Source organism: Elgaria multicarinata, chromosome 14 (assembly GCF_023053635.1).
Source record: "Elgaria multicarinata webbii isolate HBS135686 ecotype San Diego chromosome 14, rElgMul1.1.pri, whole genome shotgun sequence".
In the NCBI taxonomy this organism is placed as follows: Eukaryota; Metazoa; Chordata; class Lepidosauria; order Squamata; family Anguidae; genus Elgaria; species Elgaria multicarinata.
The window spans coordinates 34,158,608-34,182,600 of NC_086184.1; the positions used below are offsets into that span (position 1 = coordinate 34,158,608).

At 51.2% G+C, this 23,993-nt stretch overlaps 1 protein-coding gene across 2 annotated transcripts in view; it reads left to right on the plus strand.

The window, feature by feature from the left end:
* The window catches only part of FHOD1 (formin homology 2 domain containing 1), a 62,846-nt gene that overhangs the window by 22,620 nt on the left and 16,233 nt on the right, over positions 1-23,993 (plus strand). Inside the window, exons 4-14 of one of the 2 annotated variants that reach the window (XM_063141522.1) lie at positions 7,990-8,057; positions 11,247-11,352; positions 16,091-16,185; positions 16,635-16,746; positions 17,336-17,430; positions 17,543-17,686; positions 17,780-17,991; positions 18,283-18,396; positions 19,722-19,745; positions 20,844-20,897; positions 23,817-23,932. In XM_063141522.1, coding sequence (XP_062997592.1) covers positions 7,990-8,057; positions 11,247-11,352; positions 16,091-16,185; positions 16,635-16,746; positions 17,336-17,430; positions 17,543-17,686; positions 17,780-17,991; positions 18,283-18,396; positions 19,722-19,745; positions 20,844-20,897; positions 23,817-23,932 — 1,140 coding nt within the window. The remainder of the gene's footprint in view (positions 1-7,989; positions 8,058-11,246; positions 11,353-16,090; positions 16,186-16,634; positions 16,747-17,335; positions 17,431-17,542; positions 17,687-17,779; positions 17,992-18,282; positions 18,397-19,721; positions 19,746-20,843; positions 20,898-23,816; positions 23,933-23,993) is intronic. The other variant, XM_063141523.1, reaches the window with a different exon arrangement.

Genomic DNA, 23,993 nt, shown 5'->3' on the forward strand with positions numbered 1-23,993 from the left:
TTTCTGAAGAAAGCTTTTTTATTGCTTTTATCATCCCTCGCTAATCTCAGTTCATTCTGAGCTTTAGCCTTCCTGACACCATTTCGGCACTTCGGCGCCACCTGTCTGTACTCTTCTTTTGTAGCCTGGCCTTCCTTCCACTTCCTATATGTATCCCTTTTTGTTTTCAGGTCGTCTCTAAGCTTTTTGTGGAGCCACATTGGTTTCCTCTGTTGTCCTCTATCATTTTTCATTGCTGGAATTATTTGTAATTGTGCCTTTAAAATTTCCTTTTTTAAATACTCCCACCCATCCTGCACTCCTTTTCTCATTAGGCTCATTTGCCGTAGGACCTTACTAATCATAGTTCTGAGTTTATTAAAATCAGCTTTCCTAAAATCCAGAGTATGTGTATGGCTACGCTCAGCTTTTGTCTCCTTTATAATCAAGAATTCAAGTATGACGTGGTCACTTTCCCCCTGAATTCCCATAACTGCACTTTATCCACTAAGTCATCCCTATTGGACACTATCAAGTCAAGGATTGCCGATTCTCTAGTTCCTTCCTCCACTTTCTGTAGGAGAAAGTTATCACACACACATGTCAGGAATTTCTTGGAAGGGCCGCTTTTGGCAGTATTGGTCTCCCAACAGATATCAGGGTAATTGAATTCCCCCATCACTACTGCACTGCACTTCCTTGAAACACTGGGTATTTGTTTCTCAAAAGTTTCTTCCTCATCTTGTCCTTGATTGGGTGGTCAGTAGTAGACTCCGATCATCCTGTTGTTTTTATTCTTTGCCCTATTTATTTTAATTTGTTTTATTGTTTTACTCTGTACAGCTCCATGTACTCTGATGGTGCTATATAAATAAATCCTCATCATCATCCTCATCATCCAGATGCTCTCGACAGGGCTCCCAGTCTCATCCGCCTGTATTTCTGTGCAGGGATAGGTATTTTTAACATATAGTGCAACTCCACCTCCCTTTCTATTTCTTCTGTTCTTTTTGAACAAGTTCTATCCTTCAATTGCTATATTCCAGTCATGGGAGTCATCCCACCAAGTTTCAGTTATACCTATCAGGTCGTATTTGCCTTCATGTAATAAGAGTTCAAGTTCGTTCTGTTTGTTTCCCATGCTCTGGGCATTAGTATATAGACATCAAAGACCATGTGTTTTATAGTCGGGCTTTGTTCCTACATTGTTGTGGACACTATTTTGTGGCACTATTGGAGCTGTTCTCTGTACTGTGGTGCATGGGTCTTCATCCATTGTTGCTTCAATGTTTACGTCTCCCGCCCCCGTAAGAGTCGGTTTAAAGCCCTCCTGATCAAGTTCTTCATGTTGTGGCTGAACACATTCTTTCCAGCCCTGTGAGGTGCAACCCATCCCTTGCCAGCAGTCCATCTTCCAAGTAGCGTAGCCCGTGGTCCCAGAATCCAAAACTCTCACGTCACATTATGGCTTAGCATGTCATGCAAACCATTCCTAACTATGGTGGCTCCATAAGCTCACTAGACATTTGCTGCAGAAGGGTGAGCAGCGTGACCATTGCTTAGCGTGTTGTCTGAACAGGCCCAATCTTTTGCCCCAATGCTCTTTGCCCTGAGGGATCTCACAGCTGGCAAAGCAGCTGTATTTGCAAGGTCTGTGTCCCAAGAGCTGCCGGCCTCTTCTAGTCATGGCTCAAGCCTTGCTCCTGGCCTGCCCAGCAAGGGAGAAGAGCCTTCCCTGTCTCTGGGACTTGAGGATCGATCCTGGGATCATCTGGCTCCAGGTGAAGGGAATGAACAAAAGCCCCCTCCCTCCCTTTCTTTGGTCAGAATTCTTCTCTGCGCAGGAAGCTGTCAGAGTTATTTATACAACGCTGAAAACAGGAAGGCAGCCAGACTTGGCTGGGCTGCAGCTGCTCCCGGGCGCTTGGCCAGCAGCCCTGAGACTCACATAGGAGAAAGGCCGATGTGGGCCTGTTGGGAGGCGGGCAGGGTGCTCAGCACTGTGTAGGCCTTCCTCGGCTCTGGGTGAAGCAGTGCCACTCTGCAGCTCTGGCTGCAAGTTGGTTCCGCTGCTGCATGAAGGGCTGTGTGGGCCCACAGTATGACCCATCACCCTTTGCTCTTCCCCCTCACAGCTGGAGCGCTTTGCCCCTACGTCTCTCTGGCCCCCTTGATAAAGGCTGGTGCCCTGCGCTTTCTATTTCTGCCCCCCTTCCCATTGCCCCCCATGCCATCTTGTCCCCACCCCACTGTGTGCGTGCTTTGCCTGACTTGGTTGACCCAATGTGTGCCTTCAGCTTGGCTCTGTGTGAGGGGCCAAGGGGGGGGGGGCACGGGGAGAGGGGCTAAAGAAAGAGAAGTCACCAGGGGCTGCAGTTTTCAGGGCGGCTCCCTATGAGGCAGCCTCTGGGGCTGGGCTGCTTCGGACTGCAGGGAGGGAGGAGCTGAATCTGGGTATGCTCCCACACATAGAACATCAGCATCTCAAGAGGAGCCTTCCCCCTCCTGCACCAGGTGGGCCACAGGGGGTGGTCTTTAGGGGAGCATTTGACCACGTGGATCATTCCGAGCAATGCTTTTGTGGCTGGGCCCGTCACAGGGACTCTTGTGCCTGGACTTCGGAGGGTGTGCGGGACACTGTACTTGTTTCTCATCATGTGCTTCAAAATCCGTGTGGGGATGACTCTGAGGCCAGCTCCAGGTTTGCCAGGGGGTGAGGGCTGGCAAAGGGGAAATTAAATGGTGGCTAGAGGGGAAAAAGGTCAAGAGAGTGTGCAGGGGAGACCCTCCCTCGGCCCTGGCGCCCTGGCATGCCTGTGGCTGCATGGTGATGATGCTGGCCCGGGATGAGACTGCAGTAAAAATCCAGCAGTGAATTCTGCTCACCCTCGGTACGTCTGGCCAGTACGGCTTGGTTAGGCTGAAAGAGACCCTCCCAAGACCCCCAGGCCTCTCATGGCCTCTCGCGGCCTCAGCTTGTCAACCCTCGTCCAGTCCATTACCGTGCCCAGGCACTGGTTCAGAACAGCCACTGCCTCACCTGGGTTTGATGAAAAGGAGAGGCAGAGCTGGGTATCATCCGCATATTGATGACACCTCAGTCCACATATGAGATGCTTGTTTTTGTTACTTGTAAATCCTGGGGGTTGTTCCATGTATGACTCTTCTATTTTTCCCATACAAAAATGTGGTGTTTACATCAAGATGTTCTGCATGCATGATTCTTGATGCTGCTAGGCTCAACATCGCTCTTATTGTAGCATGTAGCACATTTCACACCTGGTGCAAAAATCTCACCATAGTCTTCATTATGTTTTATTTTATTTTTAAAATGTTTATTGTTTATAAAGCATTTTTTAACAATAACAGTACATCAATCCCTCCCTCCCAATTCCAAACAAGGAATTATAATATATATCAAATAAAATCACACACATACATTATCAGTACACCTGTAAATAATACAATTCAAATGTGTTATCTGTTGTTAATTGTTCACTATATTTTTGGGAGTAGCCTTGTATTGCACCCTACTTAGCACCCTTCTGCACCCTACTTAGCTTGAAAAATCCACTTCTAGCCCATGGCCTTTTTGCTAACTGGCAATTTTGTAACAGTTTGCATTTTGTTTTTGGGTAGTGCCTGTAATTTTTCTTGTGTTGCCTTTTTCCATTTGCTTCCTTCTGCTGCAGACATCTCTTCCTCTTCCCATGATATAAGTTCTTGTGGTAATGACAACTTTGTGAGGTAGATGAGTCATTCAGCTGGAACTCCTTGGTTGGACCATGGTTAGTGTCTGAGGATTGGTTCAGGGGCACCATCTGCTTCCACAGGAACCTGTGGCTCCTTCTGGCTCCTCTGCTGGCTCCCTGGGTCCTTCCACCTGTACTTCCTCATCTGGTTGTGTTTGGGGGATGGCTGCATCTCAGGCAAATACCCTCCTCCCTGGTTGCTGTTGTTCTCACCTTCGACCTCTTTGCGGTTGTCACCAGCATGGCTCTGGTCATTTCTTTCTCATTTGCGCATGTACACCACTCTGCATACAATTGTCCTTGCCTGTCTATGGGTTTAGGATCCTGTATCCCTTGCTTCCTGGGGTATAGCCAACCATGATGCCTTCTTCAGCTCCAGAGTCCAGTTTCCAAACACTCCCAGCTTCTGCTCTAGCAGCATACGATTCACCATGTCCATTAGTGAGTGGGCATAAACGACGGCTGGTTACGTTTTCAGGAAGGAATACAAAGTTGGCACCTGCCTGACCTCTTCCCCTGGTGGACTCCAATTGGACAATAGGTCTATGTGGAACCACCAGGAGCATGCCCTCAGATGACCTCAGTGACCGGACAGGTTGGTAGGGGAGAAGGCGCTGTCTCAGGTATCCTGGTTCCAAGTTGTTTAGGCCTTTTTATACTAGTACAAGAACCTTAAACCTGGCCTTGTCGAATAGGCAGTTTATGCAGTTACAAAGCTTATGGTTTCATCAGTTTCAATACTTGTTGGTTTCAATACGGTTTCATATGTAACCCTGCCTACGCTACCCCCTAGACTATACTCTCTCCTCCCTGACACTGTTTTGAAATAATAAAAGACGTTCCTACTCTTTCTCTAGACCCACTCACAGGCAACCCAAAACCTAGCTCATTCACTCTCTCCACATACAACTCTACTGCTTCCCTTAACTCCTCCCTCTCACTGCTAACTGCCAATCCAGACCTTTGAATCACCAGCCAATCAGCATTCACTTCACATTCTATTCACTCACTCCCCCTCCCACCAGAATTAACCACTTACCAACCTTGTATCTGAACCCCACACAGCACTTACATCCTAAATGGCAATATCATTAAACATTACATCCACATAATTATATATAACTGGCGATAAACAGTAAAACATCACATTGTCCCCCTCCATCTGAGACTTGCTGAATGGGGCCACACCGATTGGTTTGAATCAGCTTAAGAGGCTTGCTTGAGCATCGTTGACTTTTCTCGGGGATTGGTGGTGTGGTGGCCTTCCCTTGCATGCATGTTGTGCATTTATGACCACAGTTAATGCACGCCTTTCTATCAATGTCTCTAACCCAGTCCTTCCTCTTCAGCTCTAGAGCGGCACTTATGTTGCAATGTGCAGTCCACAGTGTAGAGCAATTCTTCTTTGTACATTTGCTTGGAAGCATTTACTTTTCTTCTTTATTTATTTAATGTATTTTTATGCTGCCCAATAGCCGAGGTTCTCTGGGCAGTTCACAATTAAAACCATAAAATACATTAAGTCAGAACATAATGTAAAACTATAAAAGTTAAAAAATACCATTAAAAAAACAAAATAAGTTACAGCCCAGGAGAAGCCTGTGTGAAAAGATAAGTTTTCAGGAGACGTTTAAAGGACATTACATTTTCCGCCTCCCGAACGACACAAAAGGGAAGGCCTGATATAGAGAAGGCCTGCTGTTGAGGTTCATCATTGTGACATTCTGTTCATTTCGGAATGACCAGCAAGAGCTCCTCTGAAGATTATAAATGTCACCTGGGTGCATATAAGGCAAGGCGGTCTGCTAGGTATCCTGGTGCAAACTTGTTAGGGACTTTATAGGAAAATAACATATCCTTGTATGTGGCTCAGTAGCTAGCAGGCAGCCCGTGCAGTTCTTTTGACACAGTTTTTATGTGAGCAGAGCTAGGTGTCCCAGTGAGCACCCCAGCTGCTGCATTCTGCACTAACTGCATCTTCTAAACCTCACACATAGATAGCCCCACATAGAGCGTGTTACAGTAGTCTACTTAAAATCATAGAATAGTAGAGATGGAAGGGGCCTATAAGGCCCAACCCCCTGCTCAATGCAGGAATCCACCCTAAAGCATCCCTGACAGATGCCTGTCCAGATGCCACTTGAAGGCCTCCAGTGTGGGAGAGCCCACCACCTCCCTACGTCATTGGTTCCATTGTCGTACTGCTCTAACAGTCAGGAAGTTTTTCCTGATGTCCAGCTGGAATCTGGCTTTCTGTAATTGGAGCCCATTATTCCGTGTCCTGCACTCTGGGAGGATCGAGAAGAGATCCTGGCCCTCCTCTGTGTGACAACCTTTTAAGTATTTGAAGAGTGCTCTCATGTCTCCCCTCAATCTTCTCTTCTCCAGGCTAAACATGCCCAGTTGTTTCAGTCTCTCCTCATAGGGCTTTGTTTCCAGACTCCTGATCATCCTCATTGCCCTCCTCTGAACCCCCTCCAGCTTGTCTGCATCCTTCTTGAAGTGTGCCCAGAACTGGACACACTACTCAAAAGGCATCCAGTTTGGGGTGTGAAGTACCAGTGCATTGATGACCGTGGCTAGACTATCCCTGTCCAGAAACGGGTGTAGTTGGCATATCAACCAAACTCTGGGCCAGTGACTACCTGGGCCTCCAGTGACAAAATGGAGCCAGTCTAGTTTGGAGACTCCATTCTTGTCAAAGCCTCTGGCATATAGTTGACCTTCAAAAGAAACTGAACAGCCTGTCTCATTAAAATGTACATCAAAGCCTTTTCTTGTCAGTGTGGATGCACTTAGCAGATTTGTCTTTAGTGAATGAATTGTACTTGCTCTATTTTGATATTGCACACATTCTCGGTCTTGCATCTTAGGGCTATCTTTTCTTTACGTTTTATGGCAGTAGGGTTTCCATCAACTAAATGTACGCTTCCATTTGCATGGGTGTGTGTGTGGGTGTGTGGGTGTTTACAGCACTACTTTTGCTTCTCATTATCCCCAAAACCTGCAACATTGTTGCAGCGAAGTAGCAATGATAGCATTACATAGCAGAAGTGAACGTGGGCAATTCAGCCAGGAAAACCTGCAGTGCTCGTCACGCGGTGGTAACATACAGCAAATATCGAGTAACCAAAAATTTCCGGGAACAATTTTTGAGGGGTTTCTGACAACTTTGCGCAACATTGTAGCTCTGAAGTCTTGTAGCTGTGCATCTGTGCACCTACAGTTCATAGAATTTATTCATTATACATAATAGCTGACCTAAGTTTTGTTCCAGAATCATACTGCAATGTTGCCATGACAACCATTACGAAATACTCACCTGGGTCCCTCTCCCTGCCCTGTATTTTCCCACTGACCGTGCACTCTTGCGATGTGCTGCACATGTGCATAGGTGTATCCAGATGAGGCTTATGTGCTCAGTATGCCCACTAATGCGAACTGAAACCACAACTGACACCAGCACAAACAACCGTGGTGACAGTGGAACAAAGTAAAAACAGTAAAATGGGTCATAAAAAATGCACAGCTTCACAGGGAATACCATGATGGGGCTGCAGATTGGTGTCTGTGTCATGTAAACTACAGAGCGCAACTGCACAACGACATATAGACAAATGCTGAGTTCAGTTTATTGAACAAATTAGCATAAGAGGGAATGCACAAAGATACTCCACTCTCAATCAGTCATGTAACTTTGGTATTTGTTGTTTGGATTACATTAAAACGTCTGTGATCTTTATTTTAATGCTGATTATAATCCTTTTGGTACTGTATCCCCTCAGAGGAGTTGAAATTGCTCCAGCACGCCCTCTGGAGGTGATCCTTTTTGTTGCATATGGGTGGCTTCTTTCTTCGTGCGGGCTTGCTTTGCCTCGATTGGGTTTCAAAATGCTCACCTTTGGGCTTGTTTTTGGTGACCAGGTCATGTGAGTGAAGCGCTGTGTATTTCAGCCTTCTCATGAGCCTTTAGTCATAGTGCTTCTCCACTCACTGTTTAACTACAAGCACCCCCTAAAGTGGCATGTTTGAGTGTAATAAGTGAGGGCAAGAGATATGGTCACTTGCTTCCTTCAGGGAGAGTGACATGGAGCCTGTTGCAGTGGTAAGAGGGAGAAGGAGGAAGAAAGAAGAGGAGGGGGAAGCAGCAGGAAGTAACTGATCAGAGAACAAGGCATTCTCTTGTGCCCTCGAGTATCTGGAAGCTTGCGGAGGTGTTCCTGCTATCCAATTCCTTTGGCTTTTGTTTTTTCTTCAGAGAAACTCTACAATTCCAAGGGTCCCGAGCTGAGGCGCTCTCTCTTCTCCTTGAAGCAGCTCTTTCAGGTAAGCCCTGCCCTCCTTTAACTTGGAGAGTATTCTCACCCTCACCTTAACCCTACACTTGGGCAGAGGGTTTGGATTCAGCCAGCCCAAACACCGATGCATATGAACTTGCTAAATGGGTCCCAATACTGATCTCTGTGGGACCCCACTATTTAGTTCCCTCCATCGGGAGAATTGACAATTTATTCCAACTCTCTGCTTTCTGTTCTTTAACCAGTTACTGGGACTTTATCAAAAGCCTTTGGGAAGTCCAAGTAAATGATGTCCACCTGATCACCCCTGTCTACATGTTTGTTGATACTCTCAAAGAATTCTAGAAGATTAGTGAGACAGGATTTGCCTTGATTCTTTTTCAGCAAGACATGTCCTTCTATAATCTTACTAATTTTGTCTTTAATAATGCTTCCAACCAGTTTACCTGGAACAGATGTCAAGCTAACCAGCCTGTAATTTCCCAGATCCACCCTGAATCCCTTTTTCAAAATTGGTGTTACATTGTCCATCTTCCAGTCCTCTGGTACAGAGGCTGAGCTTAGGGACATGTTGCATATTTTTGTTAGAAAGTCCACAATTTCATATTTGAGTTCTTTGAGAACTCTAGGATAGATGCCATCTGGGCCTGGTGATTTATTTGCTTTCAATTTGTCCATAAGGTTGAGAACTTCATCTTTTGTCACCACTATTTGCTGCAGTTCCTCAGACTCCCTTCCTGAAAACATCAGTTTAGGTACAGGTATCTGACCTGTATTCTCTGCAGTGAACGCTGATGCAAAGAATTAATTTAGCTTCTCTGCAATCTCCCTGTGCTCCTTTAGTACTCCCTTTAACTCCATTGTCATCAAATGGTATCTGTCCTGTATCCTCTGCAGTGAACACTGATGCAAAAAATTCATTTGGCTTCTCTGCAATCTGCCTGTCCTCGCTAAGCTCCATTGTCATCCAATGGCCCAACTGCTTCCTAGCTGGTTTCCTGCTTCTGATATGTTTAAAGAATTCTTTATTGTTGGACTTGATATTATTAGCGATGTGCTTTTCAAAATGCTTTTTTGCATCTCTTATTGTTTGCTTGCATCTCCTTCGTGCAAGCTTGTGCTCCCTTTTATTTTCCTCCCTTGGACAATACTTCCATTTTTTCTTTGGAAGCCGTCTTTTCTGCAATAGCTTCCTTGACACTGCTTGTTAACCATGTTGGTGACCTCTTGGACTTGGCTCCATCCGCCTTTCCTAATCTGTGGAATACATTTTAGTTGAGGTTCTATTACTGTCCTTTTGAGTAAGCTCCATGCATTTTGCCAGGATTTAACCCTCTTGACTCCCTCTTTCAACTTCCTTTTCACCGGTTCCCTCATTTTAGAGAAGTTTCCTCCTTTGAAGTCAAATGTGACTGTGTTGGATTTCCTGGGCAATTTCACACTGAAATATAAATTTAGTCTGATAGCAGTATGGTCACTGTTGCCGATTGGTTCAATAATATTTACATCTCATATTAGGTCCTGGACAGCACCACTTAAGATTAAGTCCAGGGTCGCCTTCCCTCTGGTCGGTTCCATGACCAACGGTTCTAGGGCATAGTCGTTTAGGATATCAAGAAATTGAACCTCTTTGTCATGACTGGAATATGAATTTATCCAGTCAATTTGAGAGTAATTGAAGTCACCGATTGCTACAACACTTCTTAGTTTGGAGGCCTCCCTAATTTTGTTTTCCATCTCAAGGTCGCCCTGAGCATTTCGGTCTGGGGGATGATAGCACGTACCTAGCACTAAATTAGTTTTGGGGCCCTGTATTGCCTCCCACAACACTTCTGTGGAAGAGTCTTCCCCATTTAGTTGCTTTGGTCTACTTGACACTATGCCCTATTTGATGTACAGAGCAACACGCCCCCCACTACGCCCTTCCCTGTCCTTCCAGTAGAGTTTATATCTAGGGATGACCGTATCCCACTTGTTCTCTCCATCCCACCGGGTTTCTGTCATGCCCACTATGTCCAGGTTCTCTTTTGAAACCAAGCACTCCAATTCTCCCATTTTGGCTCGGAGGCTTCTAGCATTTGCATAGAAACATCTATACACAGGGTCCCTCCCCAGACGTCTCTGGCATGTCGCTTTTTCACTGTGACACTTTAGCCTCTTTGATTGGCCAATGATTTAACCTGAATTGGATTCTTCTCAGCTCCTGTCAGCTTCCCCCCAGAGTTTAAATTAAAAGCTGCTCTGCCACCTTTTTTATGTTTAATGCCATTCATTCATTCATTCATTCATTGCCAGCAGTCTTGTTCCATTTTGGTTTCAGTGGAGCCTGTCCGTCTCTTATCCCAAAATGTTCCCTAGTGCCTAACAAATCTGAACCCCTCCTCCCTCACCACCGTCTCATCCATGCATTGAGACTTCTCAGCTTTGTCCATCTAGTTGGCCCTGCGTGTGGAACTGGTAGCATTTCAGAGAAATCCACCTTGTTGGTCCTGGATTTCAACTTTCTGCCTAGGAACCTAAATTAGGCTTCCAGGACCTCACCACTACATATGCAACTGTTAAAGATACAGGAGCCCTGTCCTCCTTTTCATATGGTCACCCTAATTTATATAAAGTGCTCTTTAAGGCCCAAAACCTGAACCTAAACTGAAACTGTTTCTAAGCAGACACTTCCAATATTTAGTCCTGCTTGGAATTAGATAAAATAATGTAGCTGAAATACTTTTCAGCTACGCTGTAATCTTACAGCTAGAGCTGGAAGTTCCTGCTAGTTTCCCCCCGATATTTAGCTCTCTACTGTAAGTTTGTAAGGGGTGACTCCTCTGGGATTTAGCTCCCTTTGCTGTGGCCTTGTTTTGGCTTGAGCAGCTGTTTATGAATTTTACATTATTAATGGTTACCTCAGGTAACTTAAGAGTTAAGGAATTTCACTTACTTTCCCTCACCTGGTTGCTTTACTTGCGTGTGTCCTGATGCTCCGTCCCTGGGGCTGAGATGCTTCGTCATTGGGGCTCCTCATGCTCAGAGGCTGGGGTGGCTGAGCACCAGCCATTGGAGTTATGCTGTTCCAGGCTGCAGCTTCCAGCCCTGTCCTCACCCTTATTCCTGGGCCCCGGTCCTCCGTCTTCCACTCCTTCCTAGCTGTGCAAGGGCCAAATGGATGTCTGTGATTTATGTGTCTGGGTGGAGGCATCCCATTTCTGGATTTCTGCTGCAGGAAGATAAAGACCTGGTGCCGGAGTTTGTGAATTCAGAAGGGCTGACATGCCTCATCACGGTGGGAGCTGAAGCTGACCAGAACTACCAGAACTATATCCTGAGAGGTGAGTGACCTCCCAAAGAAGGGGTGGAGCAGAATCTGGGCCCCTCAAGATTCCTTTGAGAGGATGGCATTTGGTCCCTCCGACCAATTAATTCAAGGACATGTACAGGACAGCCAATGCATCACAGAGGTTTGTGGGTAGAGCGGCTTCCCTATTTTGCACATTACTGTGGTCCACAGGCGGTGCTGATCTGCTGGTCTCCACGGACAGGGGCAGGATGCCACTGTGGTTCCTGTCTACCTCTCTGCCCCCCTCCCCAGCATTTAATCACATTGAGGGGCCCCTGATCCCATTTGGTCCTGGCTGACAGATACAAATATGACAAGATCTTTTTTCTGTGTTTGTTTTGTGTCTTCTTGCCATTACTGACTTTTGGTGGCCAGGTTTAAACTGGTGTTGGGAGATTTTAATTACTATTTTAATCTTGGAAATAGTGTCTGGATGAGATGGGAAGAGCTGTTAGAAAACTTTGTTTTCAAATTTTGAAATGGTTTTGACCCATTCCCAAGCCTTTGGAATGAGGTGGTGTTCCTGTCTCACCAGCTACTCTGTACAGAGCATGCATCTAGGAAAAAGCCAGCTTGTCAATTTTTGCTTGTAATTGGAGAGACCACTTTCTTGGAGAGACAACTTTCACTTTATTGACAGCTCTGGACTGAAAGTCATTGGGGGATCTGTGATGAGCTCTCACTCCTTTTTTAAATGTATTTTAAAAACAGCTTTAGGGATGAGGGAGATGGATTGAGACCAAAGAACTGGGGGAGGAAAGGGTTAACTCAGGGATCATAGCCTCCTCAAATAGTTTAGCTGGAAAGGGGCCTATAAGGCCATCGAGTCCAACCCCCTGCTCAATGCAGGAATCCACCTTAAAGCATCCCTGACAGATAGCTGTCCAGCTGTCTCCTGAAGGCCTCTAGGGTAGGAGAGCCCATGACCTCCCTAGGTCATTGGTTCCTTTGTGGTACTGCTCTAACAGTCGGGATGTTTTTCCTGATGTCTAGCTGGATGTTGGACCTCAGGCCTCCTGGGGCCCAAATCCTGCCTCCTGAGGGCCGTAACCAGCTGTCTGGGCTTCCCCAGGTGAATTCTTTCCCTGTATCACTTGATGGTTTCTGAGTTTCCCCCCTTTCCTAAGAGGTTGAAATGCCCTTCCAAAGGCTTCGTTAAATGAGGCTGGCTTTTCTGCCCTGCCCTCCTGCCTTCAGCCCCTGAGAGCTTTTCCGAAATGGGGTTCACCTCTCCATCTGACAGCGGGTTGACGCCCCTGGTTGAACTTTTTCTCCCCTTGTTGTTCTCCTGGGGGTGTCTGTACGGCCCATTTACTCCGATGTGACTGTGCAGTGGCGCTACATTGTTTATATGATGCAGCCACCAGCTCACAGCCATGTTGGGCTTTCCCCTCTGAAACGGTGCTTTTTCATGATGCTGTTTTACTGTGGGTTTTTCAATTGCACCGATGTCACCATGTTGCGTCTTCTGTTTGTCACTGGTGGCTTCACTTTGGATTGGGGAAGTGGGTGCAGCTAGGGATGGTTCCCAGTGCAGGGTAGGCACCGGAATCAAGGCAGGGGGTGGGCCGGACAAGACAAGTAATGGCCGTATTACAGTCTGGGGAACAAAAGGAAGGGGTAGTTGTGATGTCTGATGCATCAATTCCATGAACTGTAGCAGTGCAGTTGTGCTGCTCCAGGCTTTCAAAGTTGTGCAGAGTTTCCAGGAAACAAAGAAAGGTTTTCGTGGTTTGGGGTCTGCTTCTCATTCCCGCCGTCTGCAGTTTCCCCCTCCAGATAGTCCGCACTTGGTCTATAGACTCCTGTGTTTCTGATGCTGTTGCAGTCATTGATGCAGTTCCAATCTATTCAGACAATTGCAAGTTTACTAACTGAGGCCTGAGCTAGACCGAAGGCTGATCCCAGGCAAATGGAGGGCTCGTCCCTGCCTGCTCCCGGGACCCCCAGGGTGTCATTTGGATGCACAGGGAGGATCCTGGGACGATCCCGGGTTATAGGCCTGGTCTAGCCATGGCCTGAGTTTACTTTTAAAAGTTTTACAATATAATGATAATTTTAGGAGCAAACTAAGTTATACATAAAAAAAACTTCAGAAACAGAAAGGCTGCTTTATGTTCCTAAAACAGCGCTCCTCATAAATACCTGGGGATTTGGTTCCGGGAAACCCTAAGCTGGGGCACCCATGTTAAGCATGTAAAGACCAAGGCCGAGCGGGCAGCTGGTGCGCTTGCTCGGTTTCACTACACAAAGGGTGGAAAATTTCTACCAGCAACCATCCGGGTTTTTCGAGCCAAAACGGTGTCCCAGACTCTGTTTGGGTCACCAATATGGCTACCTTATTACAAAGGATCTTTTGAAAGTATCCAACACCTCTTTCTAAGGTTAATATTTGGGGCCCCAAGATATGTTTCTGGCGCTGTTTTAAATTTGGAAGCAGGACTTAATTTGCTTAATTGTCTAGCGTGGACCTACACTATATACTTTTGGCTTCGTTGCCACTTAGCCACTACTTCCAACTCTCTACTCTCACTGATCCCGCTGGACACTGGTAAATCCCACTGGGCAAAAATGATTGAAGAAAAAATCTGCACTATCGGGCTGTCGCCTCCTCATCTGCTAGTAATGGACCTAGCAAAGGCTAAATCGATTGTTAGCGGATATTGACCGGCAGGAACTACAGGGAGCTTGCCTGTGGCCCATGCTCCCCATACTCATTAGGCCTAACTAGACACACCAATAAAGATGGTCCTCCATATTTATGCTGGTTGACTATTCCCAAGTATAGGAGGGCATTTACCTTGGCGAGATTTAATGCCCTTCCTTCCAGGTTGATGGAAGGTAGATATAAAAAAATTCCTTTTTGCAAAAGATGCTGCCCTTGTAACGAAACTGAAGTAGAAACCGTTACCCACGTCCTGTTTTTTTGTAGCTTCTATGATGATATCAGAAAAGAGCTGATATGCCCTATTATACAGGCTTTGCCTGGCCGCTCCCCAGAGACCCTGATGGTGAGCCTCCTCCAGGGCCAAAATCAATCAATCATTATGCAGGTTGCCAAGTTTCTGAATCCGGCCATTCTCACCAGACCACGTATGATTGCTTGAATTTTCCTCCTATGTTCTGTTCAAGATCTAATGTTAACACATGTCCCATCCTTGCTCTGATCTTACTCCCTTTTACCCTTGATTTTTATGTATTAAAATGTATTACTAATGATATGTTTTATATGCTTAGGTTATCTTATTGACCTTTTTTGCTTGAAATAACTGTACCTTTCTTTTTCTGGTCTATTGACTGTAAATAAAGGATTGATTGATTGACAGCGCTCCTCAACGTGGTGCCCTCCAGATGTTTTGGATTACAGCACCCAGCATTCATGACCATTGGCTTGAGGCTGATGGGAGCTGAAGTCCAATATCTGGAGGGCAACAGGTTGGGGAAGGCTGTCTTAAAGCAACACAGTGGTTTTAGATCCGTAAAGAGTGCTAAAAAATTGGTCTTGCTAATTTTTCAATTTTTTCAAAATTTCTGGTTTTGTTTTTCTGGAAAAAATGGAAAAAGCTGTTGTTTTTCATGGCCTCAAAATTTCCTGAAATGTTACCTCTCTACCCACGTAGCTTCCCCTCCACGTCAAGCCCACGATTGCGCTCCTGGCGCTTTCACCAGGTGGTAGCTCAGAGCTGCCCCCCCCTTTCTGCTGCAAGCGACAGGTGGGACTGCAGCTGACTTCCCACACGTGGGGGGCAGGCACTGCGCTTCTCTGCCACGTAATTGTGGAGCTGTCCTGGTTAGGGTCAGTTCATTTTTGACAGTTTTATCCCCTTCTTTCCACGGAGTTCAAGGAGGCAGATTATTTATTTATTTATTTATTTATTTATTTATTTATTAAATTTATATACCGCCCCATAGCCAAAGCTCTCTGGGCGGTTCTTTCCCTCTCCCATCCTGTTCTCACCACAAGCCTGTGAGGCGGCTGAGAGATTGTGATTAGCTCCTGGCTCCACCCACTGGCTTCCGTAAGATTTGAACTCTGGGCTCCCACCCTTTATGGTCTCTGCTGGAGGCTGCATGCTCAAACCCCACTGGCAAGGACAAACATCCACCCTGCAGAACAACTCCTTTGCTCAAGGGTCTTTAGTAGGTGGTGGGCTTTGCCCCCATTAACCACTTCTTGGGGCGTGAGCCCCTCACACACAGCCCTGTGCAACCAAGCGGAGCCTTCCCTGTTGCCATTGACTTGCATGAGGGGAAAGACAGGCTCCTTCACCCTTGGAAAGGGCTTCTCGTGAGGGACCAGCACGCCCCGACCCCATGCACAAGACGTTTGCCCCTCTGCAGTCCCATTGCTAATAGGGCAGTCACAGGACAGGCGGCAAGGTTTTTGTAAGTCAATACTATCACATTCTTCCAGTTGTGCAAATTAATTATTTGAATAAAATACATCATTGGAAAAGCGTTTTAGCACTAATTAAAAGACTTAACTCACCCCCTCAATAAACATGGTGGTAAAATGGTGCTGGCCAGAAAGATCAGCATGAAGGTGCGCTGGCGGCGTGGCGTGCATGTCCGGGCCGTGGTGTTTGTGAGAGGTGGAGCTGTGGCTGAGAGGCTCCCTGCTCCTGGGGGCTCATCTTCCGTTCTCAAGAAGGTTGGGTGGCCCTGTAAAACGTGAGTCCACCGGGGCCTGCTGGGACTCTCACGGGGCCTTGGGCCGCTCTCCATTCCAGCCCTCAGCCAGATCATGCTCTTTGTGGATGGGATGTTGGGCGTGATCAACCATAGCGCGACAGTGCAGTGGCTCTACACACTCTGTGGCAGCATGGTGAGTAGGCCCCCTGGGGAGGGTTCTTCTCTGGGCCCTTTGGGCCAGCTAGGCTGCCAGGCAGGGGGGCTGCTCTGTGCATGCCTCTCCCAGGCTAGTCACTGCCAGGGCCTGCGCGGATGCAGATGTGGCTGCTGCCTAGATGTGGGCGTGTGAGCACGGGCGGGAGGGGAGGCGTCTCCTCCCTGTAGCCGCCAGACGTAGCCCAAGGACAGACGGCCTCCCAGAGGAAAGTCAGGAGAGATCAGGAGGTGGCTCAGCCCTTGCACTGCTGGCAGCCTTGGCTGTGACCCCTCCCCAGGAAAAAGCCCTCCGCTGTGCCTGCAGCAGCTCCCAGGCAGAGTTGCTTGCAAAGCCCCCCCCCCCGACCTTCTGCAGCCCCTGCCAATCAGCTTGGGGGATGGACAGCCAGCCACGCTCTGAGGCGGCTTCCATTGCTCCTGCGTTAGTACCGCCTGGTGGTGAAGACGGCCCTGAAGCTGCTGCTTGTCTTCGTGGAGTACACCGAGTCCAACGCCCCGCTGCTCATCCAGGCCATCCTGACGGCGGAGCAGGCCAGAGGTGAGTGGGCTGATGCCCTGACCGGGCTGGGTCTGTGGCCTTCCGATGCGTTGGGCCACAACCCCTCTCTGCCATCACCGCAGGCCAGGCTGGCGAGGGCCAGGGGCAGTTGTAGGCCAGGGGCCTGGAGGACGGCACGTTGCCGCCCCCTCCCATGTCACAGGATGTTGCTGTGATAACCAGCGGCTGGGGGTGGGGGTGAACGGAGCAGCCTCCTTCTCCAGGGATTCCCAGGCATGTCTCCTTGGCGCATCCCAGTGATGGTGGGGGGGGGGCGCATGTGCGTCCTTCTCTTCCTCCTGTCTGCCTGGTGAGGTTCCCGGGAGGCCCCAGCTGGCCAGAGCTCTTGGAATCTCTTTGCCCAACGTGCGCCCACGGCCGCTGGCAGCCCCTGCTGCATTTGAATGTGCCACAGAGAGCCCATCTTCCCCTCTGGATGCCTCACTTCTGGCCAGGCTGAGAGACCGAGCAGAACAGGCACTGCCTTTTGGGACCCCCAGAGCAGAAGGAGTGAGAAGAAAAGAACCATGTGCGAATGCCGGCCTTTCCGGGCTTCACCCACCCACTCCCTTCCCTCCCTGCCTTACAGGTGGACTTCCGTGGTCGCACCTCATGGCCCTCCTGGAGCAGCAGAATGGAGCTGACAGTGAGCTGCAGGTGTTTGCAGTGACGCTTATCAACAAGGTGACTGTCTGGGGGTGGGGGTGGGGGCAAGTGCCTGGCTCCTCCGCTGGGCTGGGCTGGGCTGGGCAGGATGGGGCTTGTGGACTGACTGGTGCCAGCTGGTGTCGCGCAGACGCTGGCTGCCCTCCCGGACCAGGACTCCTTCTACGATGTGACGGACTGCCTGGAGCAGCAGGGCATGGAGAAGGCCGTCGCGCTGCTCCTGGCCCAGAAGGGCACCGACCCAGACCTGAGGCAGCAGCTGGTCATTTACGAGGTGAAGCCCTTCTTCCTCTAGGGAGGGAGGGGAGCCTTTGGACGGGGCCTGTGTCCTGCCTGCACCTGGCCTGAGCCTTCTTCTGCTCTGCAGAACGCCCTCAAGTACGAGGATGGGGCGGAAGAGCCCCCATCTGGTGCCCGCTGCAAGGAGCGGAGGAGGGGGGACGAGGGCCGGAGGGGCCAGCGGCGCTCGCTGGGCTACATTGCGGCCCAGGAGGACGGCTGGAGATCCGGGGCTATGGAAGACACGCAGCCCAGCCTCGGTCCGGCACTGGGCCTGGCTGGGGAGAGCCACGGAGACCGGTGAGTTGGCCAGGAGAGGGGAGGCTCACCCCCGCATGCCAGAGGCTGATGGAAGGATGGGTAGAGAGGGCTGGAGCCAAGGAGGGCATGGCAGGTTGCCGGGGGGGGGGCTTCTCCTCCTCCATCTCCTCCTCTGTTCCTGCCCATCCCTGTGCAGAGGGGCTCACCCAGCAGGGCCGGGAGTGAAGTGCTGAGGGCAGCATTCTGTGCTCCTTGCGGAGGGTTGTGGCTTCTGTCCTCCCACTCGCCAGCCACACTGACTCTGCCCTTCCCACCCCACTGCCTCTCCAGGCCCAGTTTCCAGAGCACGTACAGCAGTGGCTCCGAGGTGCAGCTCTCTGCACCGTCTGCCCTGGTGGAAGGAGGAGGGCCGCTGGCCACGCTGGGCGAGAGGAGCGTCTTCAAGTAGGTCCCTCTCTGGGCTTCGGGTGGTGGCGGTATTGGGGTGGGGAGATGCCACAGCTGCTGCTGAGGGACCCCGTCCTCTTCTTTCTGCGCCCGTGGCTTCTGGGCTCCGGATCCGACAGGCACCCGAGGTGGGGCTCTCCTGGCGGGTGGGAGGTGGTCGTCTTCCTGTCCATTGCGGCATCCTAAAGCGCAATCCTGTCGGTGGTCCAGGGCATCTTCCTTACGTCTGCAGGGAGCTGCTGAGGTCACGGGGTGTGTGTGTGTGTGTGTGTGTGTGTGTGTTAGCCTGGTGCTCTCCAGATGTTTTGGATTGCAAGTCCTATCGTCTCTGACCAGTGGCTATACTGGCTGGGTCTTAGTCCAACACATGTGGTTGCTGACCTGTGGCCTAGAGCCTTGCACCTGCTCTCCCTCCCCCCTCCCCCACTGATGGCCTGGTAACTCTCAAGTGGGCTGGTGCTTTGGGTTCCAGCTGCGGCTTAAGGGGCCGTGCAGGAGTGGGAGAGGCGAGCAGGGAGGCCAGCCAGCGGAAGTCCCAATAGACATGGCCATGGAGCTTTGTCAGGGTCCCCTGAAACAGATGGGAGGACAAAGGCACAGGTTTCCCTCCACGGCGTCTTGCGGTGCAACGTGGGAACGGTTTCTGTCATCCTCCTCATATTAGGGACCCAGGTAGAGAAGACACTGCTGTGGATGGAGCAGCGGGGTGTGTGTGCTCATGTTTGTGTGTGCATGTGTGTGTGTGCGTGCGCACTTGGGGGAGTGGATTGTGTCGTCCCCCCCATAAACTGCATTAACACCTGCCCTTCTCCGAGCAGTGGCCAGGGACTTGTGGGTGAAGCCAGAGGCTGTAAGCCCAGGAGGGTCCAGAGTAATGGTGTTGGAAGGTGCTGCTGCTGCTGCTGCTGCTGCTGCGTGTGGTGGTGGTAGTGGTCAGCCTGAAACGGGGGCAGGAGGGAGCTGTGGCAAGGGGAGGGGCCTTGCTGCCCAAGGAGACCACCAAGAGATCTGTCTTTGTCGCTTTTCTCCTGTCCCCCCTCCTCCTCTTCCTCCTCCTCCTCCTCTTTGCTTTCCGCCTCTCCTCTCATGCCCCCCCCCCCGCCCCGTCTTTGTCTGGGACCCAGCCCAGTTGCCAGGCTTTTCAGGCAGCATCTGTGGAAGACACCAGTTGGGTCACGGCGAGCAGCAGGTTGCCATGACTGCTGCCCCCTCTTGGGGTCTGGGGGAGGGGCGGGGGCTCCTTTCCTGGCTGCCTCCGTGCTCTGCTCTCTTGCCCCCTTCAGGGCTTTTATCTCCTGCTTAAACTGCCTTTCCTTTTCCAGACTTCACGAAACTGCCTCTGCTTGGTAAGTGATGCTGCAGCTGGGATCTGTGTGCGGTTTCTGTGGCCCAGAGGGCTTCCATCCATCCTTCCTTCCTTCCTTCCTTCCTTCCTTCCTTTGTGGGAGCGGCAAGGGGCTGACTCCGGGCGTGGGTGGGTTGCTGAGCTTGTGGCTGGGGCTACTTGGCGTGTGGCGTTGCGTTGCAGCGGCCCTTCTAGTCTGGGCCTTGGGATGCTTCTGAGTCCGGATGAGTTCATTGCTGGGGAATGGCGACCCTCTTCCCCCCCTCTCTGCTCCTTGCAGTGGGCTCCAGATGGGGCCTCTCCCGCCCCATCCTTGTACTTGAGGGCGTCCTGCAGAGCGCAAGAAGGCTCAGGCCAGGTGCAGGCAGGACACGGGCCCCGTCCAACAGCTCCTGGGGAATTGAAACATTACACGGATCGACCTGGAGCTCTGTTGATGTGGGTTGGGGGCCATTATGCTGGGCCTACTGTTAGCCCCTCCTCTCTTCCCAAGGGAAATGAAGCTGCTCCTCCCCCTGCCCCGCCCCACCCTTTCGAGTTTACCACGGAGCGGGGCGGGGCAGGGGGGCACTCTTAATAGCAGCTGCCCTTTTCGAGGCCAAGGGGTGCTCGGCCCAGCCCAGCCCCCTCCCCTCCGGCCCTCCTCCCGCCTCATGACAGCTCCAGTTTAAAAAACAGACAGGCGCGTGTGCAAACACACAGACCCTTCTGGGTTTCCACTTTGTGCATCTGACAAAGCCACTGTTGTGTATGCCCTGCTGTCAAAGGCCAATGCTGTCCAGCACGAGGGTTTAGCCAGCGGAGGCTTGCCTGGCTTCCGCCTCTGGGTGGCGCCGCAGTTCTCCTCTGACTGCCCGACTCGGCTGGCCTGGGCCCCGGGCTTTTGGGGTGGGGCTCCAGGAGCTTGGAGCATGTGGTGGCTACCAATGTGGGACCACCATTGTGGGACTACCATTGTGGGACACCCCCCCAGAACTGCCTCTCTGCCCCCCGCTGCATGTGCCTCTTGCTTTGGGACTGGCATTGCCGTGGCATAGCGTGCGGGCATGCAGGGTCCGTTTCCTCTTGCCCATTGGCGCTAACTGACTTTTTCTCCCAGGCGAGAGGAAAGCTCCCCAGTAGCTGGGGACAAGGCTGTTCTGAGGCGTTTTGAGTAAGTACAGACCGGCGTGCCCTTCCTCAGCGGTGAGGAGGCCCAGGGTTGGAGACCTTGTCTGGGGAGCAAGGAGGCTTCCTGGCAGAGCACTCTGCCTTCGTTTCCGCCACCCGGTCCTGCAGCTGCAGAGGAGGCCTTTGGCTTGGCTCCGTTTCACACTCAGGCATTTCGCTGACTTTGTGGGCTTCAGAACTCCGGAAGCGGCCCGTGTCCAGAGCCAGACCCCCCTGGGCCCATCCAGCCCCCTCTGGTCGCAGTGACCGGCTGCAGCAGTGCTCCAGGGTTCCATGCAGGGCATGCCCCAACCCCTCTGCGTGCTGAACAGGGACGCTCCCACTGAACCATGGCCACGCTGCTCATGCAAGGGGCTTGTCGGAGCCTCTGCCATGCTTCTGAGGGGGCCAGGAGTACATGGCCCATGGGCAGGCCTTTGGCCCCGTGCCAGGCTGCAGGTTGCAGGCGGAGGCTCCGGTGCAGCCAAAGGCCTCGGCCCACGGTGCGTCCCCCTTCCGACGGAGGTTGCCTGCTGTCCTCTGCCCACAAGTCTTGGCCATTCGCCCTTCCCTCGTCGCTGTGCTTCCTCATGGGTGACTGTTGGATGCCTGCCCCACAGATGGATCCGGCCTGGGAGGGAACTCTGTGGGCCGTGGGGCTCTTTCTCAACGCCAGAGGGCCTCTGTCTTCCTTACCCCCAGAGCGGGGCTGAGTATTTGGCTGGGCCAAACTACGGCCAGTGCCCCCCCACCCTGGGCTCTCTGGGCTCTGTTTGCTTCCAGCCATCTGGAGCGCCTTCTAAACAAGGCGTGGGGATGGCAAGGCGGCACTTGGGCGCCTGCAAGCGTTAAAACTAAGCGGCTTGGGACTAGGTTGCCAACCCAGACTGTAAGGCGTTGCCTGAGGCCCTCTTCAGGCTCCCCTGCCAAATGGGTGGGCACAAGGGAGTGGTGGAAGGCCTCCCCGTTGTAGCGTCTGATGCCGGGCAAAGACCATTCTCTTCTCCCAGGCATTTTAGGAATGTGTGTGTTTGTGTGTGTGTGCTTTTGGATCTTAGCGTTCTCTTATTTTGCTGCTGGTTTTACCTTAGTTTTATGTGCTGCAGTATTTTTACTCTTTGCTGCTGGTTTTGACTTGGCTTATATCCTGTATCATTCATTCTTTCATTCTAAAATATCTGAGGCAGCTGGCAGGATGTGAAGGGCCACGTGAGAGTTAGGAATCAGATTAATTTTGGGAGAAAGAGACGGAAATAGAACTGAAGTGGTTCGGTTTACCCAAGACTCACAAAGGACTTCATTTCCTGGTTGGTCAAGAAGACTTGAGGACCTGCAGCAAGGTTAAAAATTCAAAATCCTCCCCCCCACCGGGACAAGGCTGTGGAGGTCTTTGTCCCACTCTGGGCAAAGGCCGCAAAGCGAGGCCAAGGAGGCCCAGCGAAGCCTTGGCTGGACACAAAGCCCTCTGGTTGCCAAAATAGAATTGGGAATGGCGTGCCTAAACTGAGGCTTCTCCGAGGCGCCCCCTGCCTCCTCTGAGGAAACGAAAAGCACGAAAGAGACCAGGCAGAGAAACTGGCTGAGCACAACGGCTTGGCTTGGCTCCAGACCCTTGTTCGGATCTCAGTCCAGCGCCCAACTTTCTACTTGCTCAGTCCTCCGTGGGGCTTAGAGTCCGCCACACAGGTGGAGGGCAGAGCTCCTGTAAGGCCCAGAGCACCTGGGGGTGGGGTGCATGAAAGAGACCAGGAAGAGACTTAACAGGTGCTCCACTGGTAGGGGTGAGGTGGGGTACAAGGCAACGCGGATCTCACCTGGGCAAGCAAGGCAGAATGGAGCCCTGGCCCGGAAACGTGGGCTGGCACCAGCGTAGGGCAGCATGAGTGCCAGGAAAGGGCCACGAGGAGCGTGCCTGAGAGCCAAGCGCCTCCCAGGCTGGTCTAGGAGCTGTGCAGCTGAGTCCCACAGTCAGGAAGTGCAAGAATGAGCGCTGGTGCCTAAACCCACAGGCAGGCATGGAAAGAGCATGAAGGGGGCAGTGCAGAGGCTCCTGGGCGCAGGGCGCGGTGGACCAAAGGTGCTCTGGGGAAGGCACGGCTCCATGGCAGAGGAAAAAGCCAGCTGGCTGAGCATTGCAGCAGCCAGGCGCCTCACCTGGGTGCCCAGGTGAGGTGGGGATGGTTCAGGATTGGGTCTGCCAAGGCTCTGGACTGGCTGTTGCAGGGGCCTCCTGAGGTGGGGACTTGGTGGTCAGGGAGGCGTTTGCCTGTCTCCGGCCTGCTGCAGGGTGACTCCTGCCCTTCTGATGCATGTAAGGGGTTGGAGGTTGGGGGTGCGGCAGAGGGCTTCAAAATGAAGACCCCCTCATTTTGAGGCTTGGAGGGTGGCAGCAAGGCAGAGAGCTTTTGGGGTGGTGTCCCCAGCTCTAGAATGCCCTCCCAAGAGATGCTTGTCTGGCCACGCACATTGCTACCTCAGCTTTTAAAGTCTTTCAAACTTTTAAAAGTAGTTTAAAATGTCTAAGTGTGTGTTTTTTTGTTTGTACTTTGTTTTTTTGCACTTTAGCATTTGCATTATACACGATAACTGCACTCTATTTCTGGGCCAGTTGGAATGTTGTTCTGGTGTGATCTTATGTTGATGAAAACTGCCAGAGATTGGGGAGGAAAGGCCAGAGCATTCGTGGGGGTGGGGGTGGGGGTGGAGAGGGGACAGTGCTTCGGGTCTTTCAGCTCCAGAAATGGCCAACTGTCCGGAGCTTTGGCTTTGGCCCTCACAGGATCTGCCGTGGAAGCGTGTCAGTGTGTGTGGCGTGGCTTCCTGTGTATTGGCTGCTGTGGTGTGTGCAGGGGGAGGCAGTGGTGTTGCGCCGGGCTGCCGTCTCCTGGCTGCTGAGCGCTGTGGGCATTCTTCTCTCTCATAGAGCCCGCTTCCTGGAAAACCTGGCTGCCTCCCAGAAGGAGAAGATGGTGGCCATCTCCAGGGGGCGAGCAGAGGCTCTTGCGGAAGCGACTTCAGGCACGGAGCCAATTGCCCCAGGTAATGCAGCGAGGAGCCGAAGAGGCCTGCTGGCCCTGGCTAAGGCCTGGGCTGCCTTGCA